This window comes from Drosophila eugracilis, unplaced genomic scaffold (genome assembly GCF_018153835.1).
Source record: "Drosophila eugracilis isolate 14026-0451.02 unplaced genomic scaffold, ASM1815383v1 contig_367, whole genome shotgun sequence".
In the NCBI taxonomy this organism is placed as follows: domain Eukaryota; kingdom Metazoa; phylum Arthropoda; class Insecta; order Diptera; family Drosophilidae; genus Drosophila; species Drosophila eugracilis.
Window position 1 is genome coordinate 1232468 of NW_024573224.1, and position 18669 is coordinate 1251136.

An 18669-nucleotide genomic window follows, 5' to 3' on the forward strand; every position below is an offset into this window, starting at 1 on the left:
CATTTTCAGCGGGACCGCAGCTGAACGATGTTTGCAATTGTTTGCCCAACTTTTAGCATGAGCTGTGGCAGCGGAAAATCATGTGCGGAAATGGTTTTCAAGTGTGCTTAAATGCTTTCTGCGCTGTCCCAGTTATGAGTGAGTGGACAATTATTATAATTATGATTTCAAGCGAACTGACAAGCTCTTTGGTTTTGCTGGCCCTAAGTGGGCAAGTTCTAATGGCAGATGTGGAATGTTCTTAACATTATAAGAATGGAAAAGAAATCTAAGAAAGGAAGACTTACAAATATTTCAGATTACTAATCATCCCGTTTTCTTACAAATTAAGAAGATAATACACCATGAAACTCTTTTCTAAACTTAAATAACAAATTAACATGAACAAGAATATGATTTCAAACTGGATTTTATTCATAAGCTTTCTTATTTCTCCTTTGCTGATTTCATTTAATCCTTTGTTATCAAGTGCTTAAGGCTGACAATGGGTTAAAGCTTTACAGAGCAATGCAAGTGCGGGTGTTTGTGTGTGTTCGTGTGTGTGTTTGTAGGGTGTGCGAGTGTGTGTTTGAGTAGCTCTACGCAGACATTTTTGCTTTTGGACATTCGCATTCATTATTACAAAACGAGAATAGCTAACATTTATCAATTACTTAGAACTACATAAGCTGTGCATGTGTTGCAAGTGCCACCGCCGGCATCAGTTGCATCCAATTGCCTCGGATTCCAGAGCTGCATCTTCTGCTGATGCCCCATCTACTTGGCATTGCCATCGTCGTCGATCGCCTTGAATATTATGCCATAGACATGGTCCACCAACTTGGCCCACGTGGCCGCTTGACTCTCGTCCAGACTGCAGGCGGCGGTCAGGACATCCAGGATAACGCCTTTCAGTTGCTAAATTTAGAAAAAGTTTAAATTAATATATATACTTTCTAACTTAATTCAGTAACTTACAGTGTACGACTCCTTGGAAATGGTTCGTGGTATATGACTAACGGCCACTTTGGTCCAGATCTCGTCCAGCTTCTCCAGATCACCATCTTGCCCCAGAACCTGGATGGACTCGTCAAATACTCGAATGATCCTGCCGGCATGCGCTCGGAAACGAGGATTTCCCTATAAAAATCAGAACCAAATAAATCTTCAAACTAATTTAAAGTTTATTTATGATCTAAAACTCACACTTAGCTCCTCCAGTGGAACATCACGGAAGGGGAACTTCTCCAAGTTGGACGGATAGCTTTTGAAGAACTGCGTTAGTATCGCCGCTCCAGAATCTGTAGGTGTTGCCACGGGGATTTCCCAGGTCTTCTTGATCAGTTGCACCTCATCGCTGTTCATGTTTATGCTCCGTTTTGGTCAGCTTTTCACTCTTAAACTCTCTCTCTTAACCTTTGGCTCTCTCTCTCTCTTTGCGGCTTTTTAAGCTAAAAAAATAGAAGGAAAAAAAGGGAAATAAAATTAACTCAATTTGTTGCGGCCTCTCTCTTTTCGCTCTAATTGTAATTGACAGTTTTACAATGCATCTCAACGTGCTGTGGGGCACAAACAAAAATCAAAACAACAAACAGTGGCTTATATAAATAAGCGCACAGCACGTGCTAAAAGTCAATGCCTTCGCCGTCGAACAACAAAAGCAAAGCTAACATCATCATTATTATGATCATTATATCCAAGCTCAAATTAACGTCTGTCAGTTTAGCCGAAGCAAAAGCCCAATACACCTTCCTCCCCCCCAAAAACTGAAAAGGCAACTTACTCATACATTATTTAGCACTACCATGGGTTGGAGATGGTATCGTGAAAGTTACTTTTTATATAAATTAATGTATATTGATGGAAATTTTAATTTATATTTTAGGTATATAGGTATCTTAATCCCAATCAGTAAATCAAAAACCATTTTCCTTACTAAAAACCCTTTAAAAACCCTTTAACATTATTTTCTTGACCTCTTTGTAGGTATTATCCTTACATTTTTCTATATATTTCCAACTACCGCTTTGTTTATGTAACCCATTGCCATCCCTAAGTGTGCCTGCCAGTCTGCATGGCTAGCTCTCGAGTTCATTAGCTGACCCTACCCCTGCCCTCGACCTGCCCCGAGTTGACCCCCAATCCCTGCCCAGCTTTGTGGCTGGCTTTCGCTTGCAAAAATTATCATGCCCCTGCGTTCCACGGAGAGCTATTTAAAATGAGAAAGATTGTGGGAGAATTCTCTGAACGAGACACAAAAAAAAAAAAAAGCGGAAATGTAAACAGCAAGAGCGCCCATATAATATGCAGACCAAAAAATGATTTTGTCGAAAAATAAAATCAAATATAATTTCATTTATTTATGAATTGTTAAACAAATATTTTCGTGTGACATACAAATTGAGCAAAAAAAAAAAGGGAGAAGAGGAAAACCAAATTTCCATGCAAACCGCACGTGGGAAATAAATATTTATGAGAAGGACTGGAAAATTGGCATTTAACAAGCGGAATTTGATGAATAATAAATAAAGTATTTAGCTTTCTTCAGTTGACTTTTCTTCTTTTACTGCCATGACAAAGGCATTTCCCTCGCGAGGGAAACAACAAAAACAGCAGTCGGCCAAAGAAAAGTTTCTTTTTTTTTCTAAAAAGTAAATACAAAAGTTTATTAAAAATTCACAAACTGACAGACAAACAAAACGGAATAGATATGATACAGAAAAAAGAAGAAGAAGAAAAAACGAAAACAGGAAAATGGACTCAAGTGCAGCCGCAGCAGGTGGCCACCATGTTATTGTTGCTTTTTGCTAGGAAAAGTGGGGGCCTGTGGGTGGTCAATGGGTGGTGCAGGCAAAGATTCTAATATAAAAAAAAAATTTGCCATCTCTCAGTAACCTTGTCTAGAAGACCCCTTCGGGGAGCACCAATACACTGGCATACATATGCCAGGATGTGCGCGTCTGTGTGCGTTTTGTAATATCCTTCATGCCAAAATGGCCTGTGGCTTTTGCGGTTCAAGTCTGGGCCTGTAACTGTATAAGTGCTGGCCACTGGTGTGTGTGTGTATGAGTGTGTGAGTGTTGGGTAGTCACACGAGTGTGAGTGTCTGCTGCAGTCAAGAGTGAAAAAAGGCAGCAACAAATCAAGGGTTGCCTTGTGGTACGGCACTAAGAGAAATTCGGATGGTAATTAAATGGAAAAAGAAGAAAAATTTATGAATACCTTAATTCCTAATTTAGTGTAAAGTTATCATCATTTTTAATGGACCTCGAAAAACAGATATTTCCTAATTCGAAATCAACTACTATCATAGCATACTTTTTGGCAGCCCATGGAGATATCTGAAGTCTCCAAAAATGTGTTTTGACCTCTTTTAAAAGTTTTTCATGACTTTTTAAAATAAAGAAGTTTCCAGCTATAAAAGTAAGTTAAAATGATAAAATGATGATAAAATCTGAATCTCAATTTTAATAAGATTTTTCTCTCTGTGTTCTCTGCTATTGTGAGTGCGAATGAGAGAGTGTTGCCAGTAAGGACATTGAGCGCTTAATTAAATTAAGGCAAACTTGATGGACAGCTACTAGACAGTCAGCCGGGTTCGGAGCATTGTAGAAGGGGGCATTGGGTGGTAGATTGAAACAGGTAGGGTAGGCGTGGCAGGTGGGCTGGTGGCAGGTCAGGTGTTGCCAAAGTGCCTGCTACAGGACTGTGTGTTTCAGTGCGAGTGAGCGAAGTGTGTACGTGTGTATTTGTTTTGTGATGCTGCCACTCAAGTGTCGCTATGGATTTGGTTGCAATTCCGCCTCTGTCTCCTTTCACCTCCCACCCCTCCCCAGCTCGCTATGTGAATTTATTTTATAGAACTCAAAAACAACATTCTGTCGGTTGCCAAGTGGCAGATGAGAAGTGCTGTGAAGTGTGTGTGTCGAAATACGAGGCTGGTTTATAACAACTTTAAAACAATTTTCAAAAGGCTTGCGGAAGTTCTGGGCTGGGAGAGTTGAATTTTGATAAATTGGACTCTGATATAAAAGTTTACGAAGAGGCATGAAATGTGAACTTTTAATATGGGAAATATTTGTTATTGGTTTTTGATTTTACCAGGAAAACCTTTAGGGCTTAAAAAAGAAAAACATGAACTAGAACTTTTCTATTTTTGTAGAATCTGCTAAGACTGTATTGATTACTAGTAATGGCTTATATTTGCTAACTATTTATTGCTTGATTTTCAGAAAAATAATCAGATTAAAGTCAAATAAAGATAGCGAGATCGTTTAAGATAAGTTGTCCTAAATCAGCTTAAACTAAAGCCTTCCTATTGACTAAAAATTCAAACTCTTTCAAGCCTCTTAAATTGTCTTTAAAGCCATAATGCCTTGCTGAACACGCACACATACAGCCACTCACACAGATGCACACACTCTTGTTCTCATCACGGGCATTAAGGATAATGACTGCCACAACAACAACAATAATAACAAGAACAACAAATGGTAATCACAAAAAACAACAATAACAATCTGGTCCTGCCAGAGGCGACACTTGTTTGCAAGGACACCACAGAAATCCATAAATTCCAAGTCCGCTGATGTGCGGCTCTTTTTTATGGCTGGCAATACGAAAAATAAAATCAAAAGTCCAATGAAATCGAAACTAAAAAAAGGTTAATCTATATACAAAGTTAGGAACAAAAAAATAAAAAAGAAAACGCACAGAAAGAGCGTTTTAATCAGCTGTTGCCTGTTGAGCGTTTTCGATGGGGAAGATAGCGCGTATTTACAGTTCGTTAAGCGTGTGCGTTTTTTATTCACCCAATTCTTTCATAATTCCGCTAGCTTTACACTACTATTGTTATTTGTTTATATATATATAATAAATATATATATTTTATTTCCGCTTTTACTGTTGTTTGTTTACTATTTTTTTGATTGGCGAACTTGATGGGTTTTTGTGCCGTTTTTGCGAACCGAAAACCGAACCGTAAAAGTGTTCAAATCTTTTTCGATGGCTTGATAGAACCGCACACGTTGCGTTCAGGTCGAAAACTGAGCGCGGGCAAAAATTGTGGGAGCCAATTCAGTGGAGCGAATTCACAGATTTCATACTCTCACTCTTACTATCTCTCTCTCTCTCCCTCTCTGCCGGCAAAGATTGGCGAGAGATTCGCCCGCCAAAAATCTAGCGGAGCAAAAGCTGTCAACGAAAGAGAGCGAGAGCGGGCTCAGGTGCGTAGTTTAAGGGGGTTCGAGGTTTGTCACCTGCCAGGAAAATAGTTGATATTCATATCAGATCTTAGGCTAACTTATAGGTAGTCTTCCTATAAGGTTTTATAACTTATAATATGTTCAAAAAAGGAAAACAGCTATTGAACTGACTAGCCAAATACTATAAAAACCAGTGACACCTGTGGACCTTCCGTTGAAGAAGAGCGTTATGTTGGCTCCCACAATGCTAGCTCTCAAGAGCATAAGCTTTGAACTACGGAAAGCTTAGAAACCCGTTGGGCAAGGGCTTTGTTTGAAAATAGAAAATTGTTTTAAGCTTTAAAGAATCTAAACATGTATTTAATTTTTGTCGTTAAGGAAAAATATTAAAATTTTCCATATCTCTTTAAATTTGAAAACATATATTTAAATTTGGCTATCTTTTACATTATTAAGAAATCACCTGACAACCAAATTTCTTATCACTAACAGTGTATTTTATATTTTTTTTGGTTTTTTTGTAGTTAATAATATGTACTATATTACTTATCAAATGGAAGGTTTTGCAATATATACTTATAATTCTGCGCTTTACATTATCAATAGACATTCCAACCGACTTTGACTATTTTTAAAACAACTTTTTCCCTATCTCTAACTAAACAAAATCCTCAACTTAATACCGAAAACAAACAAACAAACTCTATTAATATACTGCAAACAATATCAGTTCCATTCAAATATTACACCACACACAGCTTGTTTATTATTGTCTCGTATGAATGGGTTTCGTAAGCAAAGATCGTTTATAAATGTAATCAACTCAATTAATAATATTTGCATTTTCAAATACGATAGAACACTAGATTTCTATAGACACTCACAATATTTAATAGAAGCTGGGCAACTGTGCACACGACGCTGTTAAAATTTGAACTGAGTACAATTTCTGGACAGTCAGGGCCTTATAAAAGATTTCCGAACAGCAGCGGCAACAACACCAGTTTCTAAATTAACACAAAAAACGAAGCAGCAAAAGTTGCCGAACTGTTAATCTTCGTTTACTATCTTCTAGAAACCGAAGCACCTCGATTGGTGAGGGCCGATTGGAAACATGGGGTCAACTCGGGTGAAAGTATGCGATTGTTTTTCTATTTCCCAAGACAAGGCCAATATTGCGTGAGAGTTGATGTTTCAAGTCATTGATAATGATCTTATCAAGAAAAAAATTAGTTGAAATCAGTATCAGAATATATTAGGAAGGCTAAAGAAGAGCTTAGCCGATTTATTCTATTTTCTATTAAATTTTTAAATATAGAAAAATCAGAAAGTTTCAATATAGAAATGTTATTTTTTATAATAAATGTATTTAATTTTACATAAATGCTTGCTGCACATCGCTCTTGATACGAATTAAATTGGTTTTTAAAATTTTTAGAAAAATGTTTGTGGAAAGGGAACCTTTAAATATTTTTTTCCGCAATTTTTGTTTCTTATAATACGAATATTTTAGCTTAGTTTACTGTACTTAAATCAGAGATCTAAAATCTTAAATCTAGATATTGATAATCAATGTTTAGGAGATGCAAATATTTGATGATCAAAACAAAACAAACAAAAGGCTTAACTTAGAAGAACTAAACAAATAAAATTCCAATTGTCTACCCGCAAAATGTAAATATGTATAGAAAAAATCAACATTCTGCTAGTAATTAATAGTTTTTATCAAGAGTTTATTATAGACAGTAAATACTCAAACAACAAACTTTAATAAATTTCAAACAAACTACATTTCTTCGTGTCAAGTTGTTTGCCCTTCTTTTATTTAAAGAAGTTTCCGCAAGCCTTAATTTAAGCTTTGCATGCTCAAGCAACAAAAATATACATAATGAAATTATAATTTACTTTGTTTTTAATTGTAAATATAAAAATACTTCTTATCACCTCTCCCTCTCCCTGTGGTGTCTGATTATTATTTATAACCCATTTTGGGTATAATTAAACTGCAGTCCAGATAATAAAAAATCTAACATGTTGTTGTTATAAAAATAAACGTCATGCCTTGTGCAAATTTCGCACTTTTAACTATGCAATTATACAATATTTTGTTCACAATTTATTTGTTAATTTTTTCCAATCACGTCATCGTTTCCTGTTGAAGGTTTACTCTTTTTTTGCTGTATGGTTTAGACCCGATTTGGTAGTAATTATATGGCAGTCGAGACGTCAATACAAATGATGAGATATTTGGTGAAACAAACAAATTGTTAATTGCGTGATTAAATTATTTGTTTAACTGCTCTCCAATGACCGATTCCAGTCACGTTGTTCGTAATTATTAATGATTTTTGCTTGCCAGCCATATGTTCTTAAAGCAGTTCGTAAGCAGTTTGGGTTTCTTTAAATTAAAGAGGAATTTTGATTAAAATTTAAAATATCTTTATACAAAAACAATAAAATAAACTAAACTTGTTTATTATCTTTCATTGGTTATTTTAGTTTTATTAGTGGTTATAGTTATTCCATTACAATGGTTACCATAACGGATAATAATTCCATGTTAACTCCATGAACTCCTTCTATCTTTAACTAACCATTTTCATAACCATAACCATGCCCCACCAAATATTACCATATGCTAGAATATTACATAATATTTGTTGCAACCTAAGCTTTGGCAAACATGTAAATAACATTCGGGGCCCAGTGAATCCGCTCCTGAGCCAAAACAAACAACAGATGATCCCCCAGAGAATCAAAAGTCAAAGAGCGGGAGAGTAATTTATCCAATTTCGGGTCAGCTATACATTTATTCAGCATATATGAGCAGTGGGATCGCCATTTGGGCAAAACCGCTCAGTGGCTTTTTAGCCACAGAGGCATTCGGTCCGAATGAGCAGATAAAACTCGATCAGAGCAAAATTTTCAGCTAAAGATAAACAGTGAAAACACGGGGCGAAGCACAAACAAAGGCGGAAAAACAAATGTTTGACTAATTGTTATTAGATAATTATAATCATAATGGACGCAGTGCAGCAGCAAACAAACAACAGCAGCAACATCGACAGCGCCAAATGCCAGAAGCTCAAGAGATTCGTGATCGTAGGCCTGCTGATCACCATTGGCATCTTGAGTTGGCACTTCTACGGTGAGTAGACTCTCTTAGTTGTCATTTTCAAGAGAAAGATTAATCGTTTCTCTCTCAGAGTACTTCCACAGCAAACCGCTGCCCAAGACGCCCGATGACGTCTTGACCCTCTCCAAGAACCTTTACGCGGAGGAGACCGAGGTCAGTCCGTACTTATACAAAGTAAATCTCCAGGGGAAGACCACATCCGGTGCTCATGATGATAAAGCCCCTAAAAAGTAAGCAATAAGCTAATTAATATGTTGATAAAGTTGGATAAAATGGAGAATTTTCCCACATTTTAGTCTCTTTGAACTCCATCAGGATTTGCTGGCCAAAGATGGCAACTCTACAACTGCCCTTCTCATGCGGCTCTTCGACAACTATGAACTAGATGTGGCCGTAGCTGAGCATCCCACTCCTGAGCACGTCCAGGAGCAGCATGATTTCCTCAGAGCCGTGATGAACACGCGGGTTATGAAGCTGACCATGCGCTATCTGGTAAATAAGGGTAAGTAAGTTTGGGTTTTAGATAAGTCACCGAAGTAACTTCCATCTACTCCCCTCTAGATATTGTGAGCATCGAATATGATGATCAGTTGCAACTGCTGCAGGAGCTTTGGTTTACTCCTTACTCCAGGGGGAAGGGTATCGTGAGCAGTTCCAGTTTCGAGCACGTCTTCATGGCAGAGATTAGGGATCAGAAAGTTCTGGGACTGCACAATTGGATATACTTTGCAGACCAGGAGCAGCGTGGCAATGTGGACTACAAGGGATGGCTGAGCCACAAGGAAATGGGAAAGGTTAGTCTTTAAAGGCATTAAGTTGGAGGAATCCTACATCTCTTCTTGGTTATCCTTGTTTAGCCCAACCAAATGGTTCTAAGCCTGCGGCATACGTTTCACAATCTCAAGAAGCCAGTTAATGGCCTTTTTGTGGGCACCTCCCCGGAGTTGGAGATGTCCCTCTACACCGCCTGCTTCCTGACCACGGCGGACGAGGAACCCTGTCACCTTCAGTTGGGACATGCCTCTGCCACAATTGTCTCTTTCGCATGGAAATGGAATGGCATGCGCCTGATAGCCACCGCCTATCCCGACAGCTCCTAGATCATCGCATTTCCCCCAAATAATTCCCAAAACTCAATAAAAGTAGTTACATTCGTGACGGCAGTGCTACCTCATCGAAAACAGCAAAAGGCTAACCTCCAAACTCAAAGTCAAGTTCATTTTGGCACTTTATAAGTGCTTTACCAAGTTGTCTCCATCAATCGAGGAGCATGTCAGTCAGGACATGAATATTGTCCGTCTGCCTATCATTTTGCTTGTTTTGACAGGATAGCGTGGCCCAAAGCTCTTAACCTTACCGTCATGAACTTGTTTATTAGTTCTAACATTAATAGTTATTACTGGCGGAAATTAAGCAAGAGGAAAAGTCAATTATTACAGCAGAGAACTAAAGTGATTATGACGTTTAAGTCTTTGCAGTTATTAAAGAGGCTTCGTAGTGGATTTCTTTCCTTAAACTTCAACTAACCTTCAGTTTTTAACTTAACTAATATAGTTTTTATACATAAACTCCCAAACCATTTTTAAATTAGTATTACTAGAGAGAAAAACTCTTTTTAAGGGCCCCTTACTTAGCCATTTAGAGTTCTTAAAAGTCAAATAAAAGTTGCAAATTTGATTTCTAATTCTTTTATTAGTTAAAAAACATGAATTTCCTTTGCTTGATTAATCCTGGAACACATGAGTAGAACGTACGTATGTTGACTGAAGAAACTTTTGCTGGAGAACTCGGTGCTGACCCCTATCCGTGGGCATCTAGATGGCGCTCGATGATGACTGTCTCGTTGGCAATGTCCGTTTGCTGGACCACCGCCGGAGCACTTGATCTTCTGGCCGTAATGATGGTAGTGTGTGCCGGGGACAAGCTCTCCGTCTCTGAAGCGTCGGCTAAGATCAAGAATGTTTCGCTGAGATCGGCTAGCTCCGAGCAGGTCTCATCGTTGGATGAGCGCATCAGGCTGGGACTACTAATGGAGCACTCCAGCGTCAGACGATCCTCGCAGTCGGGGCTCCAGCTACTTCTTGCCGGCGGCTGACGCGGCAGGCTGTTGTGGCACAGCGGATTTTCCGCCGGCGACTGTTCCAGCAGCAGCTGCTGACCCCACAGTTCCACCGCCCGGGCGCGATTGTGGTCGGCCCGTTCCGGAAACGGTTGATCCGGCTGCTGTTGCTGGTGTTGCTGCTGCTGTTCCGGGTGCTCCTGTTGCTGGCGGGGACGTGATGCCCGCTGTCGCCGCTGCCAACGGTGGTGGAGATCTGTTGTAGTCCGTGGCCACTCGCTGGGGGGCAGCTGGTGCTTGATACTGGGATTGGGACTGTGGCTGAGCGGCTGTGGTGCCTCCTGGCGTGGCGTCATACTGGTATCCAGACTGTCCATAGTCCGTTGCTCCATAATCATAGCCGGCTCCGGAATCCCCATAGTCGTACTGTTGTCCCTCGTATGGCTGCTGGCCATAAGCGTTGGGATCATAGGCACTGGCATCGTACTGCTGCTGGTCGTAGGCACTGTAGTCGGTGTTGTAGGCGGCCAGATTGGCGCTGCCTGCATTTGCAATTGTGCTATCGGCCAGCGGTTGTTGTTGTTGCTGAGACTGCTGCTGCTCCGCCTGCTGCTGCTGCTCGGCCTGCTCACGTTCCCGCTCCCGCTCGCGTTCCCTTTCGCGTTTCTCGCGCTGTTCGCGGAGTTGCTGGAGCTCCCGGTCACGTTCTTCCCGCTCCCGTTGCCTGTCCAGGTCTTGCTGTTGTTGCTGCTGCTTTTCGCCCAGGCCAAGGTTGTCCTTGAGATTCTCGTCATCGTTATCCTGGAGTCCATAGTCGGCGATACTGCTCTTGCGTCCTGTGCCCGCTGTTGTTGCTCCTGTGACTGCTCCAGCTGCAGCTGCTCCAGCGGCAATACTGGCTGCTGTTGTGGCTGCGGCTGAGGCAGTTGCTCCATCGGCCAGGCCAAGCCCTCCGGACGTGTAGTCATCGTCGGTGGCGCTGTTGTGTGGTTGTTGTGGGGTGCTTTGTATGGGTTCGATTGGGGTGCCATATGTCGCTGCCTGGTAGTCGTAAGCGGCTGTGTGAGTACAAGAATTTTGATTAGAGTGGCTCGCCAATCGAATGCAATTAGTGTGAAAGTGGAAAAGTGTGGTCTAATGGTCTTTCTCGGGGAGATCCGCCTCCTTGACTTCAGCTTCCGGTTCTGATGGTGAGGGTAATGGAATCAGTTTAGAATCAAGGACTTTGTGTGTGAGTTTTGGAAGTGCTCTACTTGGCTAAGTAACCTAATGGGGAATTTACCTTTTCCAGGAACTAAGCTAGTATAATCATGTGGTGAGCTATCTAATTTACTCATATGCTCCTCATTACTCAACATGCGATTGGATAGATATTCTAGATTCGATTGTAAAGCAGATATTTCCTCTCTTTAAGATCGTAAAGATATAGATTTAGAGAAAGATAAAGATAGAGAGACAAGCAGATGGAAGAGAGAAAGAGGGAGAAATATGTTAGTTAAGTACTGAAAGATACAATTACCGTCAAGGATTCTAATGGGTGCTCGTCTCGCATGTCCTCGGAGCTCAGCTCCGGGGATCCTTGGTGCACTTTCAGCTGTGATTTGTATTTGCCCCAGATTTGTCTGAGGCGTGACATCAGCTGCTCGTTTGTGGCTCGTAGCTGCTGCTTCTCTAGACTGTAGTTTTTCAAAAACAGAAAATATGTCAACTTAAATCAGGAAAACTAAAAATCTAACTCAAGAAATTTAAGATTAAATTATATCTATCTAAAATGAATGTGACTAGTGATGAACATTATAAAAAGTTTCAAGTGTTTTGTTGAGATAAAACTGATGAAAAATATTCGAAATGATTCATTTTTGATTACCCGACATAGATCTTCTCTAAGCATATACCTTAAACTTAAGACTACTTTGTGGCTTAAAAAAAACACTATCAAAGCTTGGTGGCCTGCTCCTGCTCTTCGTCCTCCTCATCGTGATCCTCCTGCTCTCGATCGTTCTCCAGTTCCGCCAGCTGCTCATCGATCTGTGCCAATTCCGGCGATGTTTCCTTGACAAAGGTTTCATTCAGGGCCTGAGCCACTTCGTCCACCTCCTTGATGAACGTCTCATTCAGCGAATGGGTGACCTTTGGCTGCTTAGGCTGTTTGGGCACCAGTCGCACATTGACGTCCACTTTGACTGGAGGGCGTGGTTTCTTGTGGCAACCATCTCGCCGCAGCAGTTGCTCAAAGTACACTTTAGGCTTAATGCTGGCACTCAAGGCATTGCTGCCAGGACCTCTACAGGCAGGGGATGTTGCATCTGCTGATGTTGCTGCCATGCCACCAGCATCCACCGTCAAATGTTGCACTTGACAGGTGGGCTGACAGGCAGTGGTACTACTGAGGGTTTGATTCAAAACTAGATGCTGTTGCAGCCAGGGCAACGGCTCCGTTTTGCATGGATGACAGCAGCCAGGATGATGCTGCTGCTCGGCGGTGATGTTGCTGGCGGTGCGATGGTGCTCGTGTTGGTGGTGCGTGTCTAGGGTGGGTTCGTGGCCGTGACATTGCATGCTCTTGCTGTGCATGGTTTGTGTACGCGCTTTGCTGGCCGATGTTGCTGCTGTCGCCGCTGATGTTGCTGTTGGCCTATTGCCGTTACGACTGCGGCAACATGCAGCACTCGTCTCACTGTGGCTGATGCTGCTGCTGCTGCGCCTGCGCAACGTGTGGATGTGTTCATGCTCGTGTCTGTGTCGCATGAAACTGGGGCAAAAGCATTTGGTCTTTGATGTTGCTGCTGTCGCTGGTGTTGCTACTGCTGCTGTTGGTGCTGATATCTCCGTTCTGCTTCTGGGCTTCTTATAGCTGGAAATCTTGGGAAGCGGCGGCATTTTGGCCAGCTCCTTGGCCAAACGCTCATTGCTTCTGATAATATTCTGCAGGATCTCATCGCCAGCATCGACAGCAGCAACATCGGCCGTGGTAGCAGCAACATCAGCAGCAGCCACCACATCTTCTGTAAAATCGGTCAGTTCCAAATCAGGCAGCAAAATGAACTCGTTTGCGCTTTCTTTTATTGTTGTAGGAGCTGATATTGTTGTTGTGGTCAAAGGCTCGCTTGTTGTTGTTGTTGTTGGCATCGCAAGATCGCAAATTGGTTCTAATTACCATGAAAATTGCGTGGCAGGCAGGCAGCGAAAGAAAGGTTTGAAGAAGTACAAGTACAGCGTGTTAATCCCAGTCTCAGGCTAGGTCGAGATGTTTATGATTTTTTTTTTTTTTTTGTTATTTTGCTTTTGCTTTGGTGTGGAACGAATCTCGGAAAAGAAAATTGGTGTTCGGTATATACTGGTGGGAAAACTTTGGTCTTTGGCCTTGAATTTCATATTGCGCTGTGCGGTGGTTTCCATATGTCAACAGACTTTCAATCGAATATTCACATACCATTTTATAGTGTTTTTTGGTTATTTTTTGTATATTAAAGTGAATAACTAAACTTTGAATATTATAACTCTTAAATATTAAACTACGAATATCATATTGAATGATTTTCTAAAAGCTAGATTTTCATTTTTGCTTGGTGATTAGTTAATATTTGATCATAATTACTTGTGCTTGTAGGTCGTATCCTCTAATTTGCCCGTTAAGGTCTTACACTCGTTCGTCAGTTTATCCATGAGTTGCTTCTGAGATGTTATCATTTCCTCAAGCTCATTAACCGTACCCGCTACAAACAGACATTCAACGGTTTAGTTATATATTTTATAGATATATATTGGAATGGGAGTTAATGCAACGCGCTACAGAACAAAACTCATGGATAAACTATTGAACATTTCTCTGTAGATAATTTTGAGTTCGAATCTTCGGGATATCTTGGATTTTTGGTCTTGTTTTACACACACGCAGAACACAATAGGAGCATCAATAGCTTAACCAGAGTTTATAGAAGGGGATAGTGATAGGTGAAGAGGGGATAGTGATAGGTGTGGAAAGATAAAAGTGATCCAGTAAAGGTGTTATTATCCTGCACTTACCATGCTTATCCTGCATCTCAGAGATTCGCTTGTCCAGGTCCTTTTTGGTGGGTCGTATCTCATTCTTTAGCTCCCCATAAGCAAGCTGCCAAATTAAGACATTAAGTTAAGTTACTTATTATAAGAATCTTTAATGCATGATCCACTCACCTCCTTCTCTAGATTGGCTATCTCATCGTTGAGCCGCAATACCTCCCTCTTGGAGTGAAGGAGATCTGCATCCCCACGATCCAGTCGCTGCCTCAGCGAGTTTATCTCAGCAGTCAGACGAGCTGCCTCTGTTTTGGTCTCCCTGGCAGCCCGATCTAATTGCAGACGCAACGAGGTTATATCCTGCTCCAGGGATTGCTTCTCCGCATTCACCTGAGCCATGTCCGCCAGGAAGGTGGTTCTATTGGCTCTTAGCTCCATTTTAAGCTCTTCGATCTGAGAATTGCGACTGGCCACATCCCGCTTGAGATCGGTTTCATAGCGCTTTTGGCGCTCCAGATCCAACTGTAGCTTGGCCACCTGCTCCCACTGGCAACTGAGATCCCCGCCCAGCTGATCCACCTGGCTGTTGTAACGCCTCTCGGCACTGGCCCGCTCCTCGGCCAACCGCCTGGCCATCTCATGCTGCAGTTCCCTGACTCGCTCATGCTGGCGATCCAGTTCATCCCGGAGATGGCGCACCTCTAGCTCAGCCTGAGAGCGCTCCATCTGCACCAAATCGCTGATGTAGCGCTTGGAGGAGGCACTTCCCTGACTCTGGGCCTTGGCCTCGTCTAGAAGCCTTTGTAAATGGCGAACACTTTCTTCCAGAGTCGCCTTATCCTGCTGCAGGCTCTCTAGCTGCTTGCGATGCAAATCGCAATTAGAACCTCCAGTTAGGGTGGCCACCGTTGACAGAGGATCCGTGTGGGCCAGTTTCCGCTTGAGCTCCTCGTTTTCGGTGCGCAGACGTCTCAGATCGATGCTGGCCTGCATCAACTCGGCTTCCAGTTCGCTGATCCTAGCCTCGTAAACGATATTTGGGGCACTTGCATAGCGAGGACTCTGAACTTGTCCTTTGCAGGCACTCTTCCTCGGAGTCGATGGTGTCTTTCGTCCACTGGCGAACACCAAGTGCTCGTCACTATCCGAGGAAGGACTAGTGGTGTTTATTGGTGGCTGAGTCTTCCCCGAACCCAGAGCCACCAACTCAGATCGAGCATTCTCCGTTAGCTGCTCATTCTCATTGATCACATCCTTGACTTTACCCAGCAGATTGGTCAGCTCATTGCGACAGTACTTGGACTCCTTTTCCAGCTGCTCGATATAGTCCTCTTGCTTCTCAATGAAGCTGAAGATCTCCACAGGAGCTGGGACACTGTCCGCGGGAAGAGGAGCAGCCGGAACCGAAGTGCTCGGGTAGAGAGCGGGAGTGGAAGCTAGATTCTCCTTGGAAGCCGAGAGATACCCTGAGGTATAGTTCTTCTTCGGACGATAAGAGGTAATCCGCGACTTCTGGCTGGGCGACAAGTACTTGGAAATGTCCGAGAAGACGGGACGCTCAATAACCTACAGGAAAATGAAATTTAAGAACTCTTTCTAATCCCTCAAATAATCCAACCCACCGATAGGTTGTCGGAGAAGTTGTCCCCGGAATCCTCGTTGAAGTTGCGCAAATAGGAAGACACACCCCCTCCCAATTTGGGTGCCACGTAGGAGTTGTCGGCCAGCATTACCTTCAGCCTACCCACTGCCTCGTTGTAGGCATAGTTGGTATAATCCATGGTCTTGCTCTTCTTGCTGATGCCCCCTTTCGAGGACTTCATCGGGAAGTTTCTAAAAATATTACAGGGAAGAAAGAGGAGGACAACACATATCTAAGATCACATTTTTACACAGAATTTTGACTAGAAAACGGAGTTGCTGAGCAACTGAAATGGAAAATGGAACTGAACCCGCAACGAAAAAAGCCAAACTGAGGCTGTTCCTTTTGGGGTGACAATTGGAGTTGGTGTTGCAGTGTCAGTTGTTGCCAGGACGACAGGTTGGCCAAAATACAGTTTTAACCCTCTGCTCTTGTGGGCGACTATATGCGTCACGGTTGAGCTAACACCTTGGCCAGGGGTTGTTAAATCCTGGCCACCCCATGCTATGATTACATTCGTAATTTCGTAAGTGTGGAACTCCTGAAAAACTATCTACTAAACCGGGAATATGTGTGGTATCAAAAAATTGATTGGTAGAGGATTTTCTAATAAGGAAGTAAAAATCATATTTTGTTCCTTGATTTTCTAGGTTGAGTCAAAATCACTTACTAGGATGGTTAGGCAACATCATAATAAATGAAAAATAAAAAACTTATATTAAAAGATAATTTGAATTCCATCAACGAAAGCTTTAAAAATGTCTACTTTAAAGTTGATTAACTAAAAGACAACAATTTAAACGATTTAAAAATTTACACAAATTCGTAATAATTTTACTGAATAGTAGCTCCTTCTTTGAGTTTATAAATTCCTACAAATAACTTTCTTTTATTCTCTCTCATTGCACCCTTACAATGTTATATAATTGCTTTGTTTTCCACAACTACATCTTGAGATAAACTGTTTCTGTCAGCTTCTAAAGAAACAACTTAGCAAAGACAAAAACTTCTTGCAACATCTCAAGACAGTTTGAAAGTTTCGACTTTCCAAACCCTGACCTTCTGCTGGCCGAAGGATTACCTCGATCGCCGCTTAATCCGACCACCCGCACTGCTAACGCTGGCAATGCTCTCCCTGTCCGAATATCCTGTGGAACGCTGCTGGGTGAGATGACGCAGGTCGTCACTCGTCAAAAGCGAGGACGATGTCAGATGGCCGATGTTGCCGGTGTGGGCTTGCGGTTGGTTCTGCAAGTGCGAGTGGCTCCGGGTACTTTTCGGTTGGTACAAAGGGGCGCCGTACTTGAAGAAGTTGTCTGCTTTCATTTTACACAGAGAGGGGCATGAAGGAGGTAAGAGGTAGAGTTGGGGTAACTTGGCTAAAAGTTTTTGTGGCACAATCCAACATGCAACTCAGTTCGGGAGCAGGGGAATCACTTGTGGTATGCACTTCCTTCCGCCTTGCGGTTCTGCACTTTAATTGTTTCTTTGTTTCTGCGAAAGAGTGAGCGACAGGACGACAGGACGACGACGCGATGAAGTTAAACTGAAACGGCCGCAAACACAAGTCAGAGCTTTTATAGACTCGGTTGGACCCCAATGGATCCACGAAAAATCCCCCCAACTCCATATGGTATATGGTTTAGTGTGCCTTGGTAATGGGTTTGGTGCCACGTCGTGCCCTGTCAGCGAGATTCCAAAACACTCCCATTAGCATTTCCCTCGCTGCAATGCAATTGTCTCCATGGCAGCACAGCGATTCGATAGGGGGCAAGTCCTGGAATCTCTCCGGTATTGGTTCGTCACCTGTTTGATCGATACCCAAGACAGGGGGACTCGTCAATGCACTGGAGACACGCTCATTTGTGCCAATATTTGGTCATATACATAGGCACCCCCCTCCTCTGCTCTTCTTCTGGGTTGTTCAACTTTGGGCTTGTCTTTCGGCTGCGAATCGAGGCCAAAAACGTTTTCATTGCATATTTTAAGGGCTGCTATCTAGGTTTATGTCTGCAGTTATATATAGTTTGAAGTTACTATATCCCTTACTCGCTCTTAAGTTGAGTAATTTAATTAGGGACGATTAATATTTAAATCGGGGTAACAAGGTCAAAGTGTCAGAAGTGAGAATGCTAGTTTTATTGTCTGAAAAGCGGGGCTTGCAACGAAATGTTGGCAGCCGTAAAAGCTTTACCTTTTACTGATACTACATTGCTGTTTATATACCTCCAAAAATATAAACACCTTTCAGCTCAGTATCAATACTTTCAATATGAATAACCTTCAGTGAGCACTCTTACCGAATTCCTTTTGAAGGCTATTAAATTTCAGAATTCCGTTGCCAGGGGCCAGCTAGTGCCACATGTGGTAACCGCCTAGACTCGCCAACAATTGATTGTCGATGTTCCTATAACTTATGGCCAAATCACAGACATTTAATAGCCCAAATAACTCAGGCTCGGTAGCCGTCGATGCAACAGCTCCCACCAACCCCGCGACCCCATGCCCTCCCCTCTCTACTTCCTTTGGCCTTCCGTACAAGCTCTCAAAGCCTGATCAGGCGATCCGAGGCAAACCCATCCCAAGTGCAGCCACACAATCAATCAATGCAATCTCTGTTATCATGAATAATATCCTAGCGGGCAAATGC

General features: G+C 42.2%; 3 protein-coding genes across 10 annotated transcripts; 1 reads left to right on the forward strand and 2 right to left on the reverse strand.

The window, feature by feature from the left end:
• Positions 1–391: 391 nt before the first annotated feature.
• LOC108116438 (globin CTT-VI) lies at positions 392–6114 on the reverse strand. 2 transcript variants are annotated; one of them, XM_017228344.2, is made up of 4 exons: positions 6068–6114; positions 1186–1430; positions 958–1119; positions 392–897 (listed from the first exon to the last, which is right to left on the reverse strand). In XM_017228344.2, exons 2-4 carry the CDS (start codon positions 1342–1344, stop codon positions 757–759), a joined length of 462 nt encoding a protein of 153 aa, XP_017083833.1. In that variant the 5' UTR covers positions 1345–1430; positions 6068–6114; the 3' UTR covers positions 392–756. The 2 variants fall into 2 exon arrangements, with proteins under 2 accessions (XP_017083833.1, XP_017083834.1); XM_017228345.2 differs by lacking the exon at positions 6068–6114 and adding an exon at positions 4693–4847.
• A 1915-nt stretch (positions 6115–8029) lies between these two features.
• Positions 8030–9996, forward strand: LOC108116437 (poly(U)-specific endoribonuclease homolog). Its single transcript, XM_017228342.2, has 5 exons — positions 8030–8331; positions 8390–8549; positions 8616–8821; positions 8881–9113; positions 9177–9996. The coding sequence occupies exons 1-5, from the start codon at positions 8205–8207 to the stop codon at positions 9417–9419; spliced, it is 969 nt and encodes a 322-aa protein (XP_017083831.1). The 5' UTR covers positions 8030–8204; the 3' UTR covers positions 9420–9996.
• A 17-nt stretch (positions 9997–10013) lies between these two features.
• On the reverse strand, positions 10014–17548 carry LOC108116436 (serologically defined colon cancer antigen 8 homolog). 7 transcript variants are annotated; one of them, XM_017228341.2, is made up of 8 exons: positions 17101–17548; positions 16000–16210; positions 14555–15943; positions 14405–14489; positions 13977–14094; positions 11661–11785; positions 10676–11436; positions 10014–10584 (listed from the first exon to the last, which is right to left on the reverse strand). In XM_017228341.2, the coding sequence occupies exons 1-8, from the start codon at positions 17343–17345 to the stop codon at positions 10120–10122; spliced, it is 3399 nt and encodes a 1132-aa protein (XP_017083830.2). In that variant the 5' UTR covers positions 17346–17548; the 3' UTR covers positions 10014–10119. The 7 variants fall into 7 exon arrangements, 6 of the variants coding, with proteins under 6 accessions (XP_017083830.2, XP_017083825.2, XP_017083826.2 ...); XM_017228336.2 differs by lacking the exon at positions 11661–11785 and adding an exon at positions 11898–12054 and having other exon boundaries at positions 10014–11436; XM_017228337.2 differs by having other exon boundaries at positions 10291–11436.
• Positions 17549–18669: the final 1121 nt, after the last annotated feature.

What these genes read in the sequence shown, in the direction of transcription:
- LOC108116436 (XM_017228336.2), bottom strand. Translation starts at nt 17,345, where the DNA reads ATGAAAGCAGACAACTTCTTCAAGTACGGCGCCCCTTTGTACCAACCG. An exon ending in TAGCCAATCTAGAGAAGGAG is followed by an intron (nt 14,490 to 14,554) that starts GTGAGTGGATCA and finishes TTAATTTGGCAG; the next exon opens with CTTGCTTATGGGGAGCTAAA. An exon ending in ACCCATTAGAATCCTTGACG is followed by an intron (nt 11,437 to 11,897) that starts GTAATTGTATCT and finishes GTACTCACACAG; the next exon opens with CCGCTTACGACTACCAGGCA.
- LOC108116438 (XM_017228344.2), bottom strand. Translation starts at nt 1,344, where the DNA reads ATGAACAGCGATGAGGTGCAACTGATCAAGAAGACCTGGGAAATCCCC. An exon ending in TTCCACTGGAGGAGCTAAGT is followed by an intron (nt 1,120 to 1,185) that starts GTGAGTTTTAGA and finishes TGATTTTTATAG; the next exon opens with GGAAATCCTCGTTTCCGAGC. An exon ending in TTTCCAAGGAGTCGTACACT is followed by an intron (nt 898 to 957) that starts GTAAGTTACTGA and finishes TTCTAAATTTAG; the next exon opens with CAACTGAAAGGCGTTATCCT.
- LOC108116437 (XM_017228342.2), top strand. Translation starts at nt 8,205, where the DNA reads ATGGACGCAGTGCAGCAGCAAACAAACAACAGCAGCAACATCGACAGC. An exon ending in CTTGAGTTGGCACTTCTACG is followed by an intron (nt 8,332 to 8,389) that starts GTGAGTAGACTC and finishes TTTCTCTCTCAG; the next exon opens with AGTACTTCCACAGCAAACCG. An exon ending in GCCACAAGGAAATGGGAAAG is followed by an intron (nt 9,114 to 9,176) that starts GTTAGTCTTTAA and finishes ATCCTTGTTTAG; the next exon opens with CCCAACCAAATGGTTCTAAG.